Below are 19595 nucleotides of genomic sequence, written 5' to 3'. Positions count from 1 at the left end.
AGATAAAAACCAAAGGAAACAGGTGATTTAACAACCAAAATGTCCGAAGAAAACACTGCAGGTACGAAACATGATAATAACAATTATAATAACAATAATACCATCACTCATAGCTGAAGAGACCATGTCATGTTGTAATAATAAATAGTGAAGAAGTTAACGCTGAAGTGACAGATAAACTACAGTTAAAGACACTGAAATCCAACAATGAATAAGTGTATACTAGACTTCAACTATACCACTGTGGTGCAGCAGTGAAGACAATGTAGATGATGCCATAATATAAAACTTATATAACTTTGACGGCACATTGTTCAAATAAGCTTTTTATTGAGAGATTGTATGTAATTGATCAGTATTTTAATATTTATTACACTTATGTATCCTGGTGAACACATTTAAGTCTCCTATGGTCTCATGTTTTAGTGAGTGTTAATCAGCCTTGTCAAAAAATAATGATCTATCTAGAAGAATAAGAAGAATAGCAATTTGTCTTTCTTATATTTGCTGTTTTTAGGAGAGAGAAAAAAGCACATAAGTTTATGGAATTGGTTGAGTAATTGAAAGCTGCTGTCTGCTGTTTCCTCCCTCACAGGATGTGATGGTGAGCAGCAGGAGACTGAGGAGGAATCCGAGCGTCTCTCTGCAGACATGTACTACCAGTATGAGGAGCTTCACTCCAGACCGTACATCACACCTGACTCTGAAATCCCAGAGAACCTCCTGCACCTCTCGTATCCAACTTTGAAAACCTGTTTCATTTCACAACACAGTTCTTACTCAGCAGATTTACGCTAATAAACACCTGTAACATGAACAATCAGCAAATTTTTTATTTCTCAAGCTGCAAGTTCAGAGAAATCTGTGCTGTTAATAATGAAAATAAACCCTGTAGGAGAGGACTTTACAGCCTTTCATCACAAAAATGGACTGTACTGATCTGATTTAAGAGTGTAGGTCTAGATTCCCTTATTTTCTATGCAGATGACATCGTTTTTAGTCCTGTTTTTCTGTTTCTTAGTTATTACTATTATTATTATTATTATTATTATTATCATTAACATTTAGGAACTTCGGTAACATAATCTTGTGTAAAGCTTCAGTTAATCTCGATCCTTAATTCGTCTCACATCAAGTCACACCTTTGGCTATGACAGCGGGCGCAGGGCGAACCTGCAGCTGCTGGATGACAGAACTCTGATGTTCATAGCAGGAAACCTGCTCATTCTGCTGGATGTTTCCACCAAGGAGCAGAGGTACCTCCGTTCCTGCAGTGGAGGAGGAATCGGCTCCATCACGGTAAGAAAGCTGAAAAACAGTGAGAGATGTAACTGAGGAGTCACACTGATGGAAGAGAAGAATAAATAAGAACATTTAACTATTACACTCGTCTTCATATCTTTCTTGTGTGTGTGTGTGTGTGTGTGCGTGTAAAGACACACCCCAGCAGGCAGTACTTTGTTGTGGCAGAAAAGGGAAACCAGCCTGACATCATAGTCTATGAATATCCATCGTTACGACCGTACCGCATCCTCAGAGGTAAATGAGACCAAGATGCTTTTTCTTCTACAAACTTTTATTTCTCCCTCTTGTCTTAGTGATGATCATGTTTTACCTGTGTGTGTGTGTGTGTGTGTGTGTGTGTGTGTGTGTGTGTGTCTGTAGGCGGTACAGAGCGGGCGTACAGTTTTGTGGACTTTAACCGTGACGGGGGTCTGCTAGCCAGTGTGGGCGGTGCACCAGACTACATGCTGACGCTGTGGGACTGGAGGCAGGAGATGGTGATGCTGAGCTGCAAGGCCGTTTCTCAGGAGGTGTACCGAGTCAGCTTCTCCCCGTTCAACCCGGGACTGCTCACATCATCAGGATCTGGGCATATCAAGTAAAAGATTTACTGAATCCTCATTAAAGTTTCAAAACTGCTAGGAATATATTGTTAGGCCCAAATGTATGCATTCAAGTCAGATGTTACAGGTCCAAAATTTGAAAATTTAAAAATATTTAAAACTTATTCAGACATGAGACAATTACTGCCACAATTACACAATAAGGTACATGACTAAAAGTGGCTTCTTTCGAGGTCTTTTGCAGTTTCAGAAGTTCAGAAGGTTGATTGAATATATTCATGTGTTTTTCATATAAGGTAAACATTCCTTCTGTCCTTCACTCTACAAGGTTCTGGAAAATGGCCAGCACCTTCACAGGTCTCAAACTGCAAGGGCTTATGGGACACTTTGGGAAAACTGCATCGACTGATATTGAGGGTTACGTGGAACTACCTGATGGAAAGGTGTGTGCCCTTCTGCTCTGAAATGCATTAAACAAGACTAGAGAGGAACGTTTGAACTGTCAACAATTCACTTTCAATTTTCGAAAATCTATTGCAATTAAAATATCATCTCTGTGAGTCAATAGAAGAAGAACTGACTATTTCTTTGTCTTTTCCTGTCAGGTGGTGTCCGGTACACACTGGGGCAACTTGCTGCTGTGGGACGGAAACGCCATCAAGGTGGAGATCTGCCGTAAAGAAGGGCGGAACTGCCATGCGGGGAGCGTCCAGCCGTTTGCGCTGGAGGACGGACAGCTGATGACGTTCGGCAGTGACGGAGTGATCAGGGTGAGATAAACACAGCCGCAGAACCTCATAAACTCTCTTCACTGTTAGAACGTGTCTGCTCAAGTTTTTCTTAGAAATTATTATTTGATGTTGAAATTTTGATGCTGCTTTTTTTGTGGGGGGAATTTTGGACATCTGGAGCACTGGAGGAATTTAAAAGCAGCAATAATAAAATAATAACATGATAAATTAGTCATATTTCCTCACATATATTCACTGTAAAGCTCTTTGTGTTAGACATGTATTTGATGTGAGTTGACAACAGGTTCAGAAAATGATTTGTGTGCAAATTAAATCAGTAATTTACACATCTTGGCATTCCTACAAAGAATAGCTGAGCAGAGGTGGAGAATATGTGTAATCTGTATTTTTATGATGACTATGAAACTCGTCTCTGCCCTGCAGGGCTGGGACTTCGAGAGCATCGACACCGCCGACAGTAGCGCCGATAGCAACAAGTTTGAGTTGGAACCCATGAATGAGATGGTGATCGGACACAACGTCCACCTCTCCTCTGTGGTGAAGAGCTCCACGCCTGACTCCTTCCTCTGTTTTGCTCAGGTCAGAGGGCGAAAAGGTCAAAGGTCACTAATTAAAACTATGATCTGAACCCTAATCTCGATCAAAAATCTAAGTCTTTGTTACGTGGTCTTGCAGGATTCCAGTGGAGCCATTTGGAAACTGGACCTTTCATTCACCTACACAGTGAGTTTCCTCTACTGTCACTTTGGTTTTTATTTTGGAGACGTTATGAACATGTTACATATGATATTTTTATTAAAAATGGACGACTATGGTGCCACTGGTAACACTTCAGTCTTCCTCTAAAATATTTAATAGTAAAATCTATGACTGATGTAAAGCAATAAGGCTTCATATTCACATTCAGATGATGTTATTCTCAAATATAACAGAGAATCCAGTTTGAAATTGGTTTAAGGTTATTTTTATGTTTAAAAAAAAGACAAATCTTTGTATATAACTTCATGTATAGAACTTTTTTGCATCTCAATATAGATGCAAGCTGCCCATACATTGTATTCTGTACTAAGCAAACATTTGCACAAAACACAATATATAATAGAGCTGGATGATAATTTATTGAATAACCAGTGTAACTGAATATGTAATGATTAATGACATAATGACCTAAATCCAATCATAAAGGGAATTTTCAATTAGCAAATTCTCTAATTTTACACATAATTAAATAAATAATACCTACACCTAGTCACATCATCAGTAATGAAGTTCAGAATGAATGATTGATTCGACAGACTGTAATTAGTTAGGACAAACATATCACAGGTGAGCTATTAGCAGAAAGGAATAACATTCATCACTTTTTGTTTTTGTTTTTTAGTTGAATGTGACTGTGTCCCTATTTGAAAACCATATTGTTCCATCAGATGCTGTGATAAATTGTTGTAATAAACACAGTGTGCTCACCCAGTGTGATAACATATTCGTGTATCATATGTGTGAACAGACTCCTGATCCAGAGTGCATGTTCTCCTTCCATGCTGGAGCCATCCAGGGCCTGGATGTGTCGAGGAAAAGCCACCTGATGGCCACGACTACTGTGGACCGTCAGTGACACACATTTCCACACCTGCACACACACACATTCTTGCAAACACACTGACTCCGACACTATCACAGCATCTGTCCCTTTCTCTCCAGGTTCAGTCAAAGTCTTTGACTTCCTGGCAAAAACAGAACTGACCACGAGCCGCTTCAATCAGGGTGGAACTGCACTCTGCTGGGCTCCACCTTTAGTAAGTGTGTTTATATGAAAATCACTTGATTCATGCTACTACATACAATGTGATGTGTGTTAACATTACATTAATGTGTTGTTGATGTTTGTCTTCAGGTGAACCAAAGGGGAGGATTACTGGTGACGGGCTTTGAGGATGGGGTGGTCCGCTTACTGGAGCTGTATGATCCTCAGAGACTACACGTTGTCACTGGACGCACCCCCAAAGGAGATGCAAAGCTGCGCCTCAAACAGGCCTTCAAACCCCATAATGCCCCTGTGACTGTTGTTGCATATGAGCGAAATGGAGACATCTTAGCCACAGGGGTAAATCTTTAAAGTCTCACTGTTGGACTCATGATATACATTGTTAAAAAGGATCAAAATCATTACAGCATAATCATAGATATCATCTTTTTTTTATTCCATACACTTCCATATACTTCTTCCTGGTAACCTACATTACCCTCAATACAACTCAACTGCCGACAGTTTGGGAGGAGATTCGGATGTGTTAAACTAGTTGGTAATGTAGCCTTAAGCTGTTAGTCTCAATCAGAGATGATGACTACAGTGGTCTGGTAACCACCCTGCTTAACTCCACACCACCAGATCTATAACTTGTATTCTTCAGTCTCAACTGATGATGCAGTTTATCAGATTTCACACAGCTCCCTCTAGAGCCACAAAAGGCTTCATACGACTTTTTTAGCCCATATGCATTAGTATTTTCCCAACACCTGTTGATTTTGATGTGTAAAATTGGTGCAGTTCCCCTTTAAATTGTGTTGCAGTTCATTTCTGTAGTATTATATTATATTGGAAACCTGTTTTCCACAGTTGACTCCAGTACAACAAGTCTTATATAAAATGTTCCACTTGTAAGTGTACTAATGTGTTGTCTATTCATGTATCTGGTCAACAATTCATCAAACTCAAGTAGTAATGATGATATTTTACTTTTCATGCTTCCTAATAGAAGAAAATGAAACTTTTATTGCCCAATCTAGGAGCCGTGATGAATTTCACTGATTTACAAGGCCATCATTTCTATTTTTGGATATGAATGGAAAGAAACAAACAATCATGTTCTTGTCATTCACCGTCATCTAACAGTCTTTGTTGCTATGGTGATGACTAATATGACTCACATAAGACTCACTTGGTTGACAAATGAGGACAAACTCATGCTATTGCCATTTTGGACAGTAAAAATTTCAACAGAAATAACTGTGACACCTCTGCCAGTTCATTTTGTTATTTGTCTCACTTTTCTGACTTCTCACCTCTACCTTCCCTGCTCAGAGTTCCGACTGCACTGTGTTCTTTTTCACCGTTGGGGAAAAATACAACCCCATCGGTTTTGTCCGTGTTCCCGGGCCAGTGCAGGCGCTGGAATGGTCCCCTCATTCCCACGTAAGTCAGATCTTTGCACATTCCTGGACCTGAATACCTGTGTGATGGAAAGTTAGTATTTCAATTAACTTTTTCTATATTTTTACCCAGAATGAAAACAGGCTGCTCATCCTGTGTCAGACTGGTCATGTGGTTGAGGTCCAAAGTCCTGATCCCGAGTCCCAGAAGCCGGACAAAACCTTCCAGCTGCCTGAGCTGCCCAGCAGATCCTTCCGGTTTAGGAGCATCAAGTCTCGAATCAAGGTCTGAGCTTAGCCAGGCGGTCTGTTTCATGGGTTTTAACTGAATACATCAAATTTTAAACCTGTATTACTTTATTCTTTCCAGCATCATCATATATAACTTCTAGGATGAGACATTGATCTACTATTCTAAGTAGTTAAATTTTGTTCACCCCAATGATACTTTAATTTCAGTTTCATTTCATTTAGATTTGTGCATTTGTGCGTGTTTCAGAGAGACGAGGAAATCGCAAGACGTCAAGCCCTAAAGGAAAAGAAGGCGAAAGAGAGGGAAGAGCGGTTAAAACAGTCGAAGCAGCCGGAGCTAGAACCGGAAGAAGAAGAGGAGGAGGAAGAGGAAGAGTTGCCCGCTATTTACATCCCTGACCCTCCAAGTCCTCTCTACTGTGGCTTCTACTCACAGTCTGGACAGTTCTGGCTCTCTTTGGTACACACACATAGACACACACACATATACACGCAATTCATATCAACAACCAGTAGATAATAACAATTTAGGAAATGTAATGTTTTTTCTCTTTTCTCTCCTTCAGGGAGGCTATGACTCAGGTTTCCTGTATCACTGTAAGTTCTCTGAGGAGCAGGATGAGGATCCAGACCAGCGGCAGGATGAGCCCTTTGCCTTCCTGCCTCTCCAAAACACAGACAAAAACCCCATCCACTCCATCACCTTCAGGTAGCCAGTGAGCAAACTAACTCATTCATCCATCCACTCATTAGCTTATAATGCTTATCCTCTAGAACAGTGGTCAGTGGACAGGTATCTCCCCACTCAAGGACACCTGATTCTAATGATTAGATATTAATTATGAATATTGAACATAGATTCATCAGTCGAGACACAAACGTGACACTAATGGGATAATAATGTTGCTTTGTGTCTGCAGGATGTGCAAGTAAGCAACTGTTTGCTGGCATATCAGTCGTGATATCTTAATAAGGTCAGGTCTGCCTGTCTCTCAGCTTGTTTTACAGTGGCCAGAATATTTAATGCAGCTTTAAATGTATCAAGAGTCACGATAGCAAAACTGCTTTTAAAAAATCTAAATGAAAAAAACCCCACTCTAGCAGGAACAAAAGTGTGAAATAAGGAAAAGGACAAGGGGCATTGTAGATGTTAAACCCTACAGCCTCCTTACTATAACACTATAACACCTATATGAGGTGGTGATTGAAGTGTCCTACCTGCTGTTTTGGATTTTTTTTTGGTGTTTCATAGCTCCAACAGGCAGCTGCTGCTCTGTGGAATGCACACAGGGTCCATCAGGGTTTACCCTCTGGAGTCCAGCGACCACAACCTCACATCCATGCAGGCCTACTGGGAACTGAGCGCCCACGACAACCACTACGGACATCTGCGGCACATCCGCTGTAGCCATGACGACCTCTTTGTGCTTACGGCGGGAGACGATGGGAACATCTTCTCCTTCAGCCTGCTGCCTCCAGAGGAACTACAGAAAAGCCTGCAGAGAAAGAGGGCCAAGGTTCCTTCACCCAGGGTCAGTCGAACTCAAACAAGACCAACAGCCTACATCCCCACTATTGGCTCTTTAAGGCTGTAGTTAGGTATTTGGAAATACTCTATTAGACAAATTAAATTTTAACTTATTGAAAACTTAAGGGATCGAGTTCTTATAATTCATCCTGAAGGGGACATAGTGTGCTTATCAAATGTCATAGAAATATGTCTTACTGTTATTGAGACATTCCACTAAATGTCAACTGGATGGGGGTACGAGAGCAAATGTCAGGGTATTATCAAAGCCATTAGAAAACATCACTGGGGCGCTATGCATTTCTGTACAAGATTTAGTGCCAATCTATCTGGTAGATGTTGAAATATTTCACTCATCAGGATCAGAAATCATCCTCTGAAAACAAAAAATGTACAAAATTATGTGACAGTCCATTTATCCATAGTTGTCAATACATTTCTATCTGGACCAAAGCGTTGGACCAACAGCCTTTACCATCTCTATAGTCACGCCATTAGCTTGGCTGAAACCATCACATGTTGAATACAAAATTAAAATACAAAACTGTTTCACACCAGGTTCTTGATGTACCTTATCTCTTCTCTTGTGCCCCTCCTGAGTTTCATTAACTTTTTCTGACTTTTTCACACCCAAGTTATAAATTTAGAGTGACATATGTCGACCAGATTGTAAAACCCTCAGAGGGAAAAATCCTGTTTCTAGTTTTCTAGGTCTAATAAACAGTGAAAATAAATGAGGTTTTTATCTTAAGAACAAACAGCCTATAAGATCTTTTTTTAACTCTTCCATGAACCTCAGACAGCAGAGAAGTTTTCGTCTTGTTTTTTGTCTTTGTTATATTTTCCTGATATGTAGCTTTTCGTCCTGATGAAAACTGAATTTTAAAGGAGTCTCACTGTGCAGTTGAGATGTAAGTTAAGTGTGGTGGGTAACCAATGGATGGTTATAAATTAATATCAATTGTTTTTATATTATTCTAACAGGTGGGTCTTGAGAATGAGGCGTTGGCTCAGGACATTGAGGACCCAGCAGCTTACAGGTGAGGATAACCCTTTATCAAGGATACATTTGGTCTCTGATCATTCTTGTCTTTTCTTTTTACTTTTTATCTCTCTGTTTATAACATTACTTTACTATACTGTACTGTAGATAAATATACTATGTGTAATTTTTTTGTCATTATTCATATTATTAGAATTTCTTCAATTGTATCTCTGAAGATGTTGTTCTTGGTAACACTGTGACTCAAGAAAATCATGAAGGTTTGATGTCATCTGAATTTCCTACTCTGACTCCCTCCAGCATAGAGACGGCTAAGCAGAAGTTGGAGAAGGACCGTCTGCGTCGTGAGGTCGAGCTGAAGATTCAAGCAAAGAGAAAAAAGCTGACTGAGCTCCAGAAGACGTTTAAACAGCTGCTCACCGACAACCAGAGTCTGGAGGAGCACGTTCGCCTCACACCTACGGTACACACACACACACACACCTGGGTTTTACCATCGGGTCCCACAGTTCATGTTGTTTGCCTGGAAAAAGTGACGTAATAATCGCCTGGTATCTGATTTAGTTTAATTATGAAACTAAAACACACACCTGTAATATGACTAATATCAGAAATACCACTACTGTTCTGTTCAGTGGACATATTAAAGTTTTATAGCTATAGTCCAGTTCCAGTGTGATCATATTCTACTAAATTCTTTTCAATAATAATCTATTAGAATATATCAGTTTTCCTCATTTTTTTCTGCCATTCATGTGTTCAGTAATCACTGGCCTTATACTGATTACGCTGTTCTGTTATAATATAGTCACAATCACACAACCATGTAATAATTGTAGTCATCAGCTTTTTTAAAGTTTGATATTATACTTTTGAACCAAACATGCTATAATATTTCTATTCACATTTCTATATCTTGTAATATACAGAGGGAGTGCTGTGTTTTCACCACAAGGTGGCACCTAATACCTTCTGCAGTCTGTATTTTTTGTTGTGGATTATAAGATTTCTATTGCAGTTACTGTCATTTGTGTCATTTCTGCTAGTATTATTAGTTAAATTTGATGTTATTTATGGATATAATATAGCTTATTTTCCAAGTTGATGTTTTATTGCAATCTGACTATAAAGTATTGTTAATTTATTTATAGTATTGTATCACTTCACTTCACTTCACACACAAACACACACACACGCACACACAAACACTCACTGATCCTTACACCCACCGCTACTACTACTTTAAATCTACAATGAAACCATAAAACTGAGGGTCTCATTTGAACCGTGATGATGTAGTTCATGAGTTTCCATACATATAAAACATAATTTAAAGTTTGTTAATGGATTAAAGCATATGTCAAAATTGAGTGGTGGGATGTCTAAACTCTCAAGATACCCTAAAAAACGTGCGTGGGTGCGTGCGTGCGTGCGTGTGTGTGTGTAGGAGCTGCAGTTGGACCGACGTTTCAATGAACAGGCAGAGAGGTTGAAGGCCCAGCGGGTGAGAGAGGTCAAAAAACAACTGGCCTGGGAGGTGGAGCATCGCTGCATAGCACTCAAAAAACTACAAGACTGGTACTGACTTAACACACACACACACACAAAACACAGTTGAGAACCACATATTCCTGTTACATAATCTAAGTCAGAAAAGACACATTTGATACAATTTTAAATACAGTAACAATCAAAAGTTTGGACAAACTTTCCCGTTCACATCAATGAGAAAGTGTGTCCAAACTTTTGACTGGTACTGTATATGTAGAATAACGCGTAACTCTTAGGATTTTAACTTTTCCTATAATCATACCTCCCAAGGACCAATATGAGGAGTCTGCTGGAACTGATGTTGTGTAAAAATGACTTTGATTAGTCAGGACATAAAGATAACCAACCTGCAATGCTCATGTGTTTCTCTTCAGGTTCAGGGATGCTTTAGAGTCCAGAGTAGTCACTGTGGTTGCCATCGGCACCAACCACAGAATCTCCACATACCGCCTGCCAGCACTTGCTGGGCCTTCAGCCTGGCTCAGACAGCAGAGCAAACCAGGCTGGACCGACGGAGACGAAGCAGCTGCACAAGAACACAGAAAGTCCAGAGCTGAGCATTCAAAAGACAGCGACGAATTAGAAGGTGAGAGGGAGTCTGTCTGTGTATGTGTGTGTGTGTGTGTGTTGCACTTGTTAGTTTTCATCCTTAACATATCACTGATGTGCGTTCGCCAGAGGAGGCAGTGCTGCGTCCCCCTCCGGCTCGTCCAGCGAAGATCAAGCTGGGGGATCGGCAGGTGGAGAGGCTCCGAAAGGCTGCAGAGAAAGCTGAACAAGCTCGAGCCAAGATAGAGAAGAGGAAGCAGGAATGGGAACAACTGTGAGTGTCACATCTAAAAACATCACCTCCCTCAGCCCTTTGTGCTTAAGTTAGCTTCTGTGTTCTCCAAAAGATTTGTTTAGAAATGCAGTGTCGTATTAAGCCACAAGGGGGCTCGGGGGGTAAAATGGTAAGATTCAGGTGTAAAACAGTGATGGATTATTGGTGTCTTAGGTACGCAGAGAAGCCAAAAGAGGACTGCGAGGATCCGCAGGACGTGCTGGCCATCTGTGAAGCCAGAGAGACCATTGGAGACTTAAAACTGAAGTCAGCTAAAGACTTCACGGTGCCGAAACGCTTGAGGATGAACACAGAGAAGAAGATAGCTGAGATGATAGCCATGGAGGAGAAGGTACACACAGTCACACAGACACACACACATCTGATGTCATTCCCAACATTAACTTCAGGGTAGTTTTTTTCTTATTTCTTATGTTTAAAATGTCTCATAAAAGCAATTTAATGAGACTATGAAGCAAAAATATGCTGGATGGTGTGTTCACTTTAAATATTCTGTATACAAAATACAAATAAAGTTAAATGAGGCAAGATTTTGTGATGATATTACTACAGTCTTATCATCTGAAAGAGGAGCTTTAGCCATTTATCAAACAAAAACTGCAATTATTCTTTCTGTTTTATATCACTACAAACTGCATATCCTGAATAATAGAAAAAGCCTTGGTTACCGAAAAAGCAGATACCTTTAATAAGTCCCTCCATCCCATCAGATCCGTGAGAAACAGACTGAGATGAATGGACGGATCATGACGTTGTGGGATTCCAAGGTTCTCCTGGTGTCTCGGTTACATGCTCAGGCTCGGCAGCTGCTGAAGATCCGGCAGCATCTTGAGGCGCATCTTCACTCACCTCCACCCGCTCTGCCCGCTATCCTACCAGAGGAAACCCCGGAGAAGAGGCTGCGCTATAGCCGCAAAACCCTGGAGAGATACCAGGTTCTGAGGAAACAGAGGTACAGCATCCGAGACTCAGACCAAAGATGTGGAAATGATTCTTAAATGAAAAAAATGGAGAAAAAAGTTAAGAAACTGATAATGGGTCAATTACAACAGGTCTCAGGCAGTGGAGCAGGAGGAGCAGGAGGAGCAGGAGGGAGTTGTGGGTTTGTTGGAGCAGCTGGAGAAAGAGATGGAAGGAGAGAAAGAGGAAGAAGAGGACGAGAGAGGAGAGGAGGGAACAATCCACCTATCAACTTCATCTGTAACCATAGAGGCAGAGGAGATGGCAGTGGAGGAAGGAGCAGAGCTGAGCGAGCTGGAGGAGGAGCTTCTGATGGAGAAGGAGATCAAACTGTTGCACATGCAGGACTCTATACTGGAGGAGGTCTGTTCATGAATACAAGGGGATTCAATTACATATTCAACAGTTTGTTTCATTAAAACATAAAAAATATCTTCGAGATTCTACTGAACATCTCAGGCTGATGATGCACTGTGTAACACGATGATATAATCTGTTGGTGTATTTATTTAATCACCAGATGGAAAGCTCAGAGTGTGAATTTGATGCCAAGCTCCTGCTGCGTCACGAGAAGCTGCATCTGGACTGGCAGCTGAAGCTGGCCGACCTCCGTCAGCTGATGCTCTACCAGGAGCTGCTGCTCCTCAAGGAGGTGGACAGGAGAGAGGGGATCCTGCAGGAGAATCTCAACGCTCGCATGAAGGAGGAGAAGGGCATCACGGTGGGAGAGTTAGGGTTAGGGTTAGGTTAGATTTTATGTTCCAGTGGATGCTCTTTTTAAATCATCGTGTACTTTAGCAATGTATTTAAAGTGCCAGACATCAACACATGCAGCTAAAAGGAACCCATATCCATTCATTCAGTCAGTCAAAATAACATTTCAAAGCTGCTATTTAATTACATAAATATTCTGCACACTGTGGCTTTAATATAAATAAGTACTTCCTGCTAATGTAGTGAAGATTTTTCCAATCAGTATTCCTTAAAACTGGGTTTCCTCTGGGTGCACACAGTCCAAATAACCCTAACCCTAACCCCAACCCAAAGAACTATAGTTTATGTCAATTAGAAATTCTACATTGTATGTGTCTGTTTACATGAACCCTCTGATAGATTAGCCTCTTGCTCAATTTGTGCTTCCTTTGAATTATCTCATATTTCAAAGAATTGCTGCTTAGAATATTTTATAAAGGAGCGGTTTATCCATAAAAGAAGGAGTTGACCAGAATAATCATTTAAGTGAAGTTGGGGGGGGGGGGGGGGATTGCATTTTCATATTAAGACTAAAAGCAGCACTATGTTAAAAATATTGGGTTGATGTGAGGATGTTGCAACAGGTACCAATGAGAGGAAGAAGTATAAATTAGGAAGTCCAGTTAAGTAACAGATCCATGAGAATAAAGGCTCATTAGACAACAAAACACTGCAGATCAGTTTATAACACTACTGTATGAGGCATTTTACAGCTGTGAGTACACTTCTTTATATGTGTGTCCAGCACAGCACATTGTCAGATGATGTTGCATTGTATTGATGTTGCATTGCATCGTGCATCGTGGCAAGTGTGGAATTAAGTATTTTTTTCTTTTTCAACTAAACAATGACAAAGTAACTTATCATTGTTTTTTAAGTTGAAACTGGCAGCGTTTGCATTCAATAAAATTGCCTATTTGTTACATCTTCTCCTCTCTTTTTCTCTGTCTCCACAGTCTAAGGTGGAGGAGTGCAATGAACAGCTGGAACTGAAGCGCAGAGACATAGCCAAGGTGCAGGAGAGAGAGAAGACTCTGGCTGCAGCCTTCCAGGCCTCCCTGGGTGAAGAGAACAAGTTTGAAGAGTTTCTAACCAAAGTCTTCAGGAAGAGGATCAAACGTGTGAAGAAGAAGGAACCGACAGGAGATGAAGGTATTGAAGAAACACAGTGTGAGTGTGTGAAGCTGAGTCAGTTCCATCTTTTATGATCCAAATGTGTGTTTTGCAGAAGAGGAGGAGGACAGCGATGAAGACTCAGACTCAGATGATGACTGGGATGATGATGATGATGATGATTATGACAGCGAGACAGAGGAGGGAGGAGTTCCTTTGGATGACAGCGTTTGCCCTGTAGGTCAGTACTTTGATGGATGAAGCAATCTAATCCTTTACTTGAGTGAAATGCCTTTTTAACCCTTTAGATCACACCACTGGTTATATTGTGCATCTATTTAATGATGAAAGTCACATGAGACGTGTGTGTGTGTGTGTGTGTGTGTGTGTGTGTATCTCAGGCTGTGACCCAGAGTTGTTCGAGAACACGCTGCAGCTGCGTGAGCGTCGGCTGGACCTGGAGGAACTGCTGGCAGAAGAGAAGAAGAGTGCTGAAGCTCTGGAGAAGGAGCGTGATACCCTCATTATAAAGGTCAAAGTCTGCTTTATATCTCTGTCACATTTCTCTCATTATCATGCGCTCTTTATTCACTTCTTCACCTTTTTTTGTTTGATTCTGCAGGGGAAATCAGTGAAAAGCGGTCGAACGGCAGCAGAGGCAGACTTGGAGTTAGTCAACAGGGAGAAACAGCAGAAACTTAATGAACTGGATGTGGTGATTCCTTTCAGACTGCATCAGGTAAACACACAAAAATAGCCATGAAAAAATGAGGAACGCAATTCAAATCCAAGATCTAACACATAGAATTTCCAGTTTTGCTCAGTTTGCCGTGTCTCTCTCTGCTCCTTACTCCCAGATTGAGTTTGTCGTTGATGGTTCGGTGCCATCCGACCTGACCCCGACTTTAGTGCTGACCAGGGAGGAGCTGAGCCGGCTGGAGGAGCGTGCATCGCAGCTGATGGCGGAGAAGGGTGAGCAGAAAGAGCTGTACCATCAGGCCCGCCAACAGCACGTCAGGCTCATCCACGACCGAAAGGACATGGATGTTGAGATGCAGGGTAAGACGGAAACACAACACTAGCGCCTAGAGGAGCTCCACCTCAGCCTGAAACATCTAAGGATGTTGATGTGTATGTCTGTATGTGTGTTGGTGTAGTTCTGGAGAAGCATTGCAATGACCAGATGATGATGAAGTTTGGGAGGATGGTGGATCTGGAGGCTCTGCAGACGCTGTCAGGGAACAGGACCCTGGAGGAGCTCAAGCAGGAAAAACTCCTCCAGGAAGACGCATACGCCAAGGAAATCAAACAGTGGGATGTACGTTGACCTGTGTGTGTTTGTGTGTCAGTTTTGATGTGAGTATAAGTGTGCGTTTTGGTAACTGTGTGTCTATCTATGTATTTGCCTTATTTTGATGTAATCATCTTTAAACACAAAATACCATTGAAAAACTATTCCAATTGTAATTAGTTTATTATGTGTGTGTGTGTGTGTGTGTTATGTGTGATCTTCAGGCAAAGGTAGAAGAAGGACATCAGGCTCTGATGGAGGTGACCAAGTGTAACACAGAGTGTCTCTTCAGCTTGACAGCGCTCTTCGAGGAGAAGAAGGAACTGGAGCTTAAACTCAATGCCAGGCAGAAGAATATTGTAAGTCCATTGATTACATTTATTTTATATGTCATATATGAACAGTGGTTATGTATGCGAGTGCATGGTTATGTTTGTTAAAACAAACAAACCAAAAAATCTGATTCAGATAAGCAACAGGTCACAACCTTCTGGCATCTCTGCTGTGGTATAAAAAGAATGCAAGCATTGATTTTGTATGGCCACTAGGGGGTAGAAGATCTCCACAACAAACTGTAACGTCGAGAACACCCGAAGAACGGCAAAAAGCGGCCTGCGGCGAGTTGCCACGCAATCTCTATGTAAACTGCCTGCGGCCGCACATCGCCTCCTCCGCTGCTGTCTGCCGCAAGTTAACATAGAGATTGCGTGGCAACTCGCCGCTTTTCGGAGCTCTTTGGTGTGTTCCCAGCATAAGACACACAGTTCCAACATATCACCATATAGTGATACAGTCATTTCATCCATCATTAACATAACATATATATATATATATATATATATATTTATATATCTGTTTTTGTGTATCCAGGGCAGACAGTTGCAGGAATTCAGCAGGTGTGTGGACCAGGAGGAGATGTGGAGGCTTCAAGAGTTTGTAAAAGCACAGTCCCAGCAGATCGAGGCCTTCAGCAGAGAGATTGGCCTCTTGTCCCGTAAAGGAGGCCATGTCCTGCCAACTGGTCAGGCTCCACTCCCCCCGCTGGCTCCTCTGTCCACCCCACAGTCCACACCCACAGTGTCAAAACCAGTTAAAGCACAGAAATCACCCAGCAGGCAGGAAGTTAATTAACTAAGGACAGAGGTCAGAAAAAAACACACACACAGTTGGTTACCGTATATATGGGGGGACTCTGCTTTCTTATATCACTTTCCTGAGGATTATTGCTATTCTTAAGATTAAAAAAAAGTCTTAAATGATGATGGTGTTTGTTTTTATCATTACTGAAAACTATGTCCTTTCCTCTAGCATTACCTTCAACTCAGTAATAAGAGTTTCAAATTGATACTAAAAACCAAGAGGCAACAGATGTAAGGATACTAAAAGCAGAGTAATGTGATCTCTTTTATTGATTTTAGTTAAATACAGCCTGAAGACTCTAAATCTGGAATCCTAATAACTTCAGACTGATCCACCATCTACAGTACCTTTCCACTTTTTTTAGGTTGACCAACTGCTTGATTACTCTGCTTTTATCGCTTCTCCTTTTCAGTCTGGGCTTAGATTGCTTAACTCAACTTTACCCCAAGTTGTTAATAAACTTCTAACAGATTACTCCATTTTATTTCTCCTTCCTCACAAGGAACATTTCAGTCAGTCATCTTAAAAACTATACAGAGAACTGTAACATTGCAGTCTTCAAAACATGAATCCTACAAGTGGAACAGTTTGACTTGCTTGATAATAACAGTTCTCTCGCTATTCTGTCATGTACTGTTTGCTCGAGACTCAGGGCTCAGTCAAGTATATTTCTTTGATTATTTATTGATTATCTGATTTAGAAGATCCTTCATCCATTACAATTTAGAATAAGAATAATCATTCTGCTGAAACAGACAACTGATACTTTAGGGAATGTCTTAAGCCAAAGTTCAGAGGGGGTAGAGTAGTTGGGGCAACACTTTTTGATCTGAAGAATGACTTTGATTCTGTTAACCATGAAATTATACTGTCTAAGCTTTCCATTTTATAGACTCTTTACTGTTTAGTCTATGTAAAGCCTTCAGCTTGTCCTGAAGGCCACACACAAATGTTTCCAGATGATGCCGTTTTTATGCCGTTATCAGAAAGTAACTAGCTGAAACTAGCTTATGGACTGTCTCTTCCTCTTTCAAAACCACTTCCTTTCTGGAGTTGAGCAAAATCTTAAAGCCGGTCTTTCTGCCCTAAAACTGTCAGACTGTATGACATTCACAAACAGTAATTTACACTTTGTCTGAGAGATGAAATGGCGTGGCAAGGATTTAGATTGGACAACGAAAAACTCTGCTGTTCCATCTGTCTGGATCCCATGAAAGATCCTGTAACTATTCCCTGTGGACACAACTACTGCGTGAACTGCATTAAACAGCATTGGGATAGAGAGGATCATAAGAACATCTACAGCTGTCCTCAGTGCAGACAGACCTTCATACCAAGACCTGTCCTGGTGAAAAACACCATGTTAGCAGATTTAGTGGAGGACCTGAAGAAGACTGGACTCCAAGCTGCTCCAGCTGATCACTGTTATGCTGGACCTGAAGATGTGGCCTGTGATGTCTGTACTGGGAGAAAACTGAAAGCTGTCAAGTCCTGTCTGCAGTGTCTGGTCTCTTACTGTGAGCAACACCTCCAGCCTCACTATGAATCTCCTGCCTTTGAAAAACACAAGCTGGTCAACTACTCTAAGAACCTTCAGGAGAACATCTGCCCTCATCATGGTGAGGTGATGAAGATTTTCTGCTGCACTGATCAGCAATTGATCTGTTATCTCTGCACCATGGATGAACATAAAAACCACGCTACAGTTCCATCTTCAGCAGAAAGGATTGAGAGACAGAGAGAACTCGAGCTAAGTCAGAAAAAACTTCAACTGCAAATCCAGGACAGAGAGAAAGATGTGAAAATGCTTCAACAGGAGGTGAAGGCAATTGATTGCTCTGCTGATAAAGCAGTGGAAGATAGTGATAAGAATTTCACTGAACTGATCCATCTCATTGAGAAAAAAAGCTCAGATATGAAGCAACAGATCAGATCCACGCAGAAAACTGAAGTGAGTCGGGTCAAAGAGCTTCAGGAGAAGCTGCAGCAGGAGCTTGTTGATTTGAAGAGGAAAGAAGCCGAGTTGGAACAGCTCTCACACACAGAGGATGACACCCTATTTCTACAAATTTTCCCCTTTCTTTCAAGACTCAGTGAATCAACAGAGTCACCTTGCACCAAAATCCGTCCTCTGCGGTACTTTGAGAATGTAATGCTAGCTGTGTCAGAGTTTAAAAATAAACTACACGACATGTTTAGTGAGGCATGGACCAATATCTTACTGACGGCAAGATCAGTGGATGTTTTACTACCGCAAGCAGAGCCCAAGACCAGAGATGAGTTCTTACAGTATTCATGTCTTATCACACTGGATCCAAACACAGCATACTCAAAGCTGTTGTTATCTGAAGGGAACAGAAAACTAGCATATGTGAGTAAAAAACAGGTATACCCTAGTCACCCAGAGAGATTCATGAACAGATCTCAGGTCCTGAGTAGAGAGAGCCTGACTGGACGTCATTACTGGGAGGTGGAGTGGAGTGGTGTGGGAATTTTTGTGGGAGTCGCATACAAAGATATTAGTAGGACAGGGAATGACAGTGAATTTGGCAACAATGGCAGGTCTTGGGCATTAGAGTGTTCAGACAGTTATTGTGAATTCAGTCATAATAAAGTCAGCACTTCTGCCCCAGCCCCTCAGTCCTCCAGAGTAGGAGTGTACCTGGATCACAGTGCAGGTATTCTGTCCTTCTACAACGTCTCTGACACCATGACTCTCCTCCACAGAGTCCAGACCACATTCACTCAGCCTCTCTATGCTGGATTCAGGGCTTCTAATTTCTTAGGTTCGGGATCCACTGCTGTGTTGCATGAGCCTGTGTAGACACAGTAGTTATAAGAGAGGAAATGAGTGGAATGAGAGTTTCAATTTTAGACAGTGCTTTTTTCTTTGTTTGAGCAGCTAAAGCTGATATACTGCAAACACATACCTATTCATGTTTTTTGAGTGAATGTATATGACAGTTTATAAAACTAAGCATGTAGTTATTCTGCTATGTATTACCTGAGGTTTATTCAGTTACAACACTGAAGAATTAAGTGGATTTCAGAGTCTTTTCTTATTTAAAAAACAAATATTATCTACAGTTACATACATAGGATAAAGACAGTGGGAATTATATATTGAGTTTGGATTTTGTTTAGTTATTGGGTCGAGCTTTTACTGATTATTATATAAGTGGGTGTATCCAACCTTTTGACTGGTACTCTTTTCAGTCTGTTGTTAATCAACATATTTCCAGTATTGTACAGTATAAATATGTAAAGGAAATATTCAGAATCAATAAATGTTAAATGGACTGGACCAACTAATGGCACTGACTGTGTGATGATGTACAGTTTTAAAGTTAGTTATAAGTTGTATACTGGAAGATTAGCTTCCAAACTAGTTGTAATGTCACAACTTTTGCT

At 41.0% G+C, this 19595-nt stretch overlaps 3 protein-coding genes across 3 annotated transcripts in view; 2 read left to right on the top strand and 1 right to left on the bottom strand.

The window, feature by feature from the left end:
• Positions 1–19595, bottom strand: part of pum3 (pumilio RNA-binding family member 3) — a 260316-nt gene that overhangs the window by 11164 nt on the left and 229557 nt on the right. The gene's annotated exons all lie outside the window — the stretch shown is intronic.
• LOC128380661 (cilia- and flagella-associated protein 44) lies at positions 40–16175 on the top strand. The gene is made up of 34 exons (XM_053340530.1): positions 40–61; positions 596–734; positions 1137–1299; positions 1437–1539; positions 1666–1882; positions 2176–2290; positions 2453–2617; positions 3023–3178; positions 3275–3322; positions 4107–4206; positions 4301–4395; positions 4494–4703; positions 5682–5792; positions 5883–6035; positions 6249–6461; positions 6568–6710; positions 7254–7533; positions 8514–8569; positions 8833–8995; positions 9980–10110; positions 10458–10669; positions 10762–10906; positions 11081–11267; positions 11647–11879; positions 11980–12250; positions 12408–12608; positions 13597–13792; positions 13869–13994; positions 14155–14285; positions 14376–14492; positions 14611–14812; positions 14911–15071; positions 15269–15403; positions 15915–16175. Exons 1-34 carry the CDS (start codon positions 40–42, stop codon positions 16173–16175), a joined length of 5361 nt encoding a protein of 1786 aa, XP_053196505.1.
• LOC128380023 (tripartite motif-containing protein 16-like) lies at positions 17332–19109 on the top strand. The gene has a single exon (XM_053339690.1). It carries the CDS (start codon positions 17332–17334, stop codon positions 19006–19008), a length of 1677 nt encoding a protein of 558 aa, XP_053195665.1. The 3' UTR covers positions 19009–19109.

The sequence above is a fragment of the Scomber japonicus genome, chromosome 19 (assembly GCF_027409825.1).
Source record: "Scomber japonicus isolate fScoJap1 chromosome 19, fScoJap1.pri, whole genome shotgun sequence".
Classification (NCBI taxonomy): Eukaryota; Metazoa; Chordata; class Actinopteri; order Scombriformes; family Scombridae; genus Scomber; species Scomber japonicus.
The sequence above is the reverse complement of the archived record's forward strand: the minus strand, read 5'-3'. Positions and strand labels throughout refer to the sequence as shown.

Bases quoted from the DNA above. Each gene is read 5' to 3' on its own strand.
- LOC128380661 (XM_053340530.1), top strand. From the start codon at position 40: ATGTCCGAAGAAAACACTGCAG. The intron at 3,323-4,106 runs GTGAGTTTCCTC...ATGTGTGAACAG, and splicing joins ACCTTTCATTCACCTACACA to ACTCCTGATCCAGAGTGCAT. The intron at 11,268-11,646 runs GTCACACAGACA...CAGATCCGTGAG, and splicing joins TGGAGGAGAAGGTACACACA to AAACAGACTGAGATGAATGG.
- LOC128380023 (XM_053339690.1), top strand. From the start codon at position 17,332: ATGGCGTGGCAAGGATTTAGATTGGACAACGAAAAACTCTGCTGTTCC.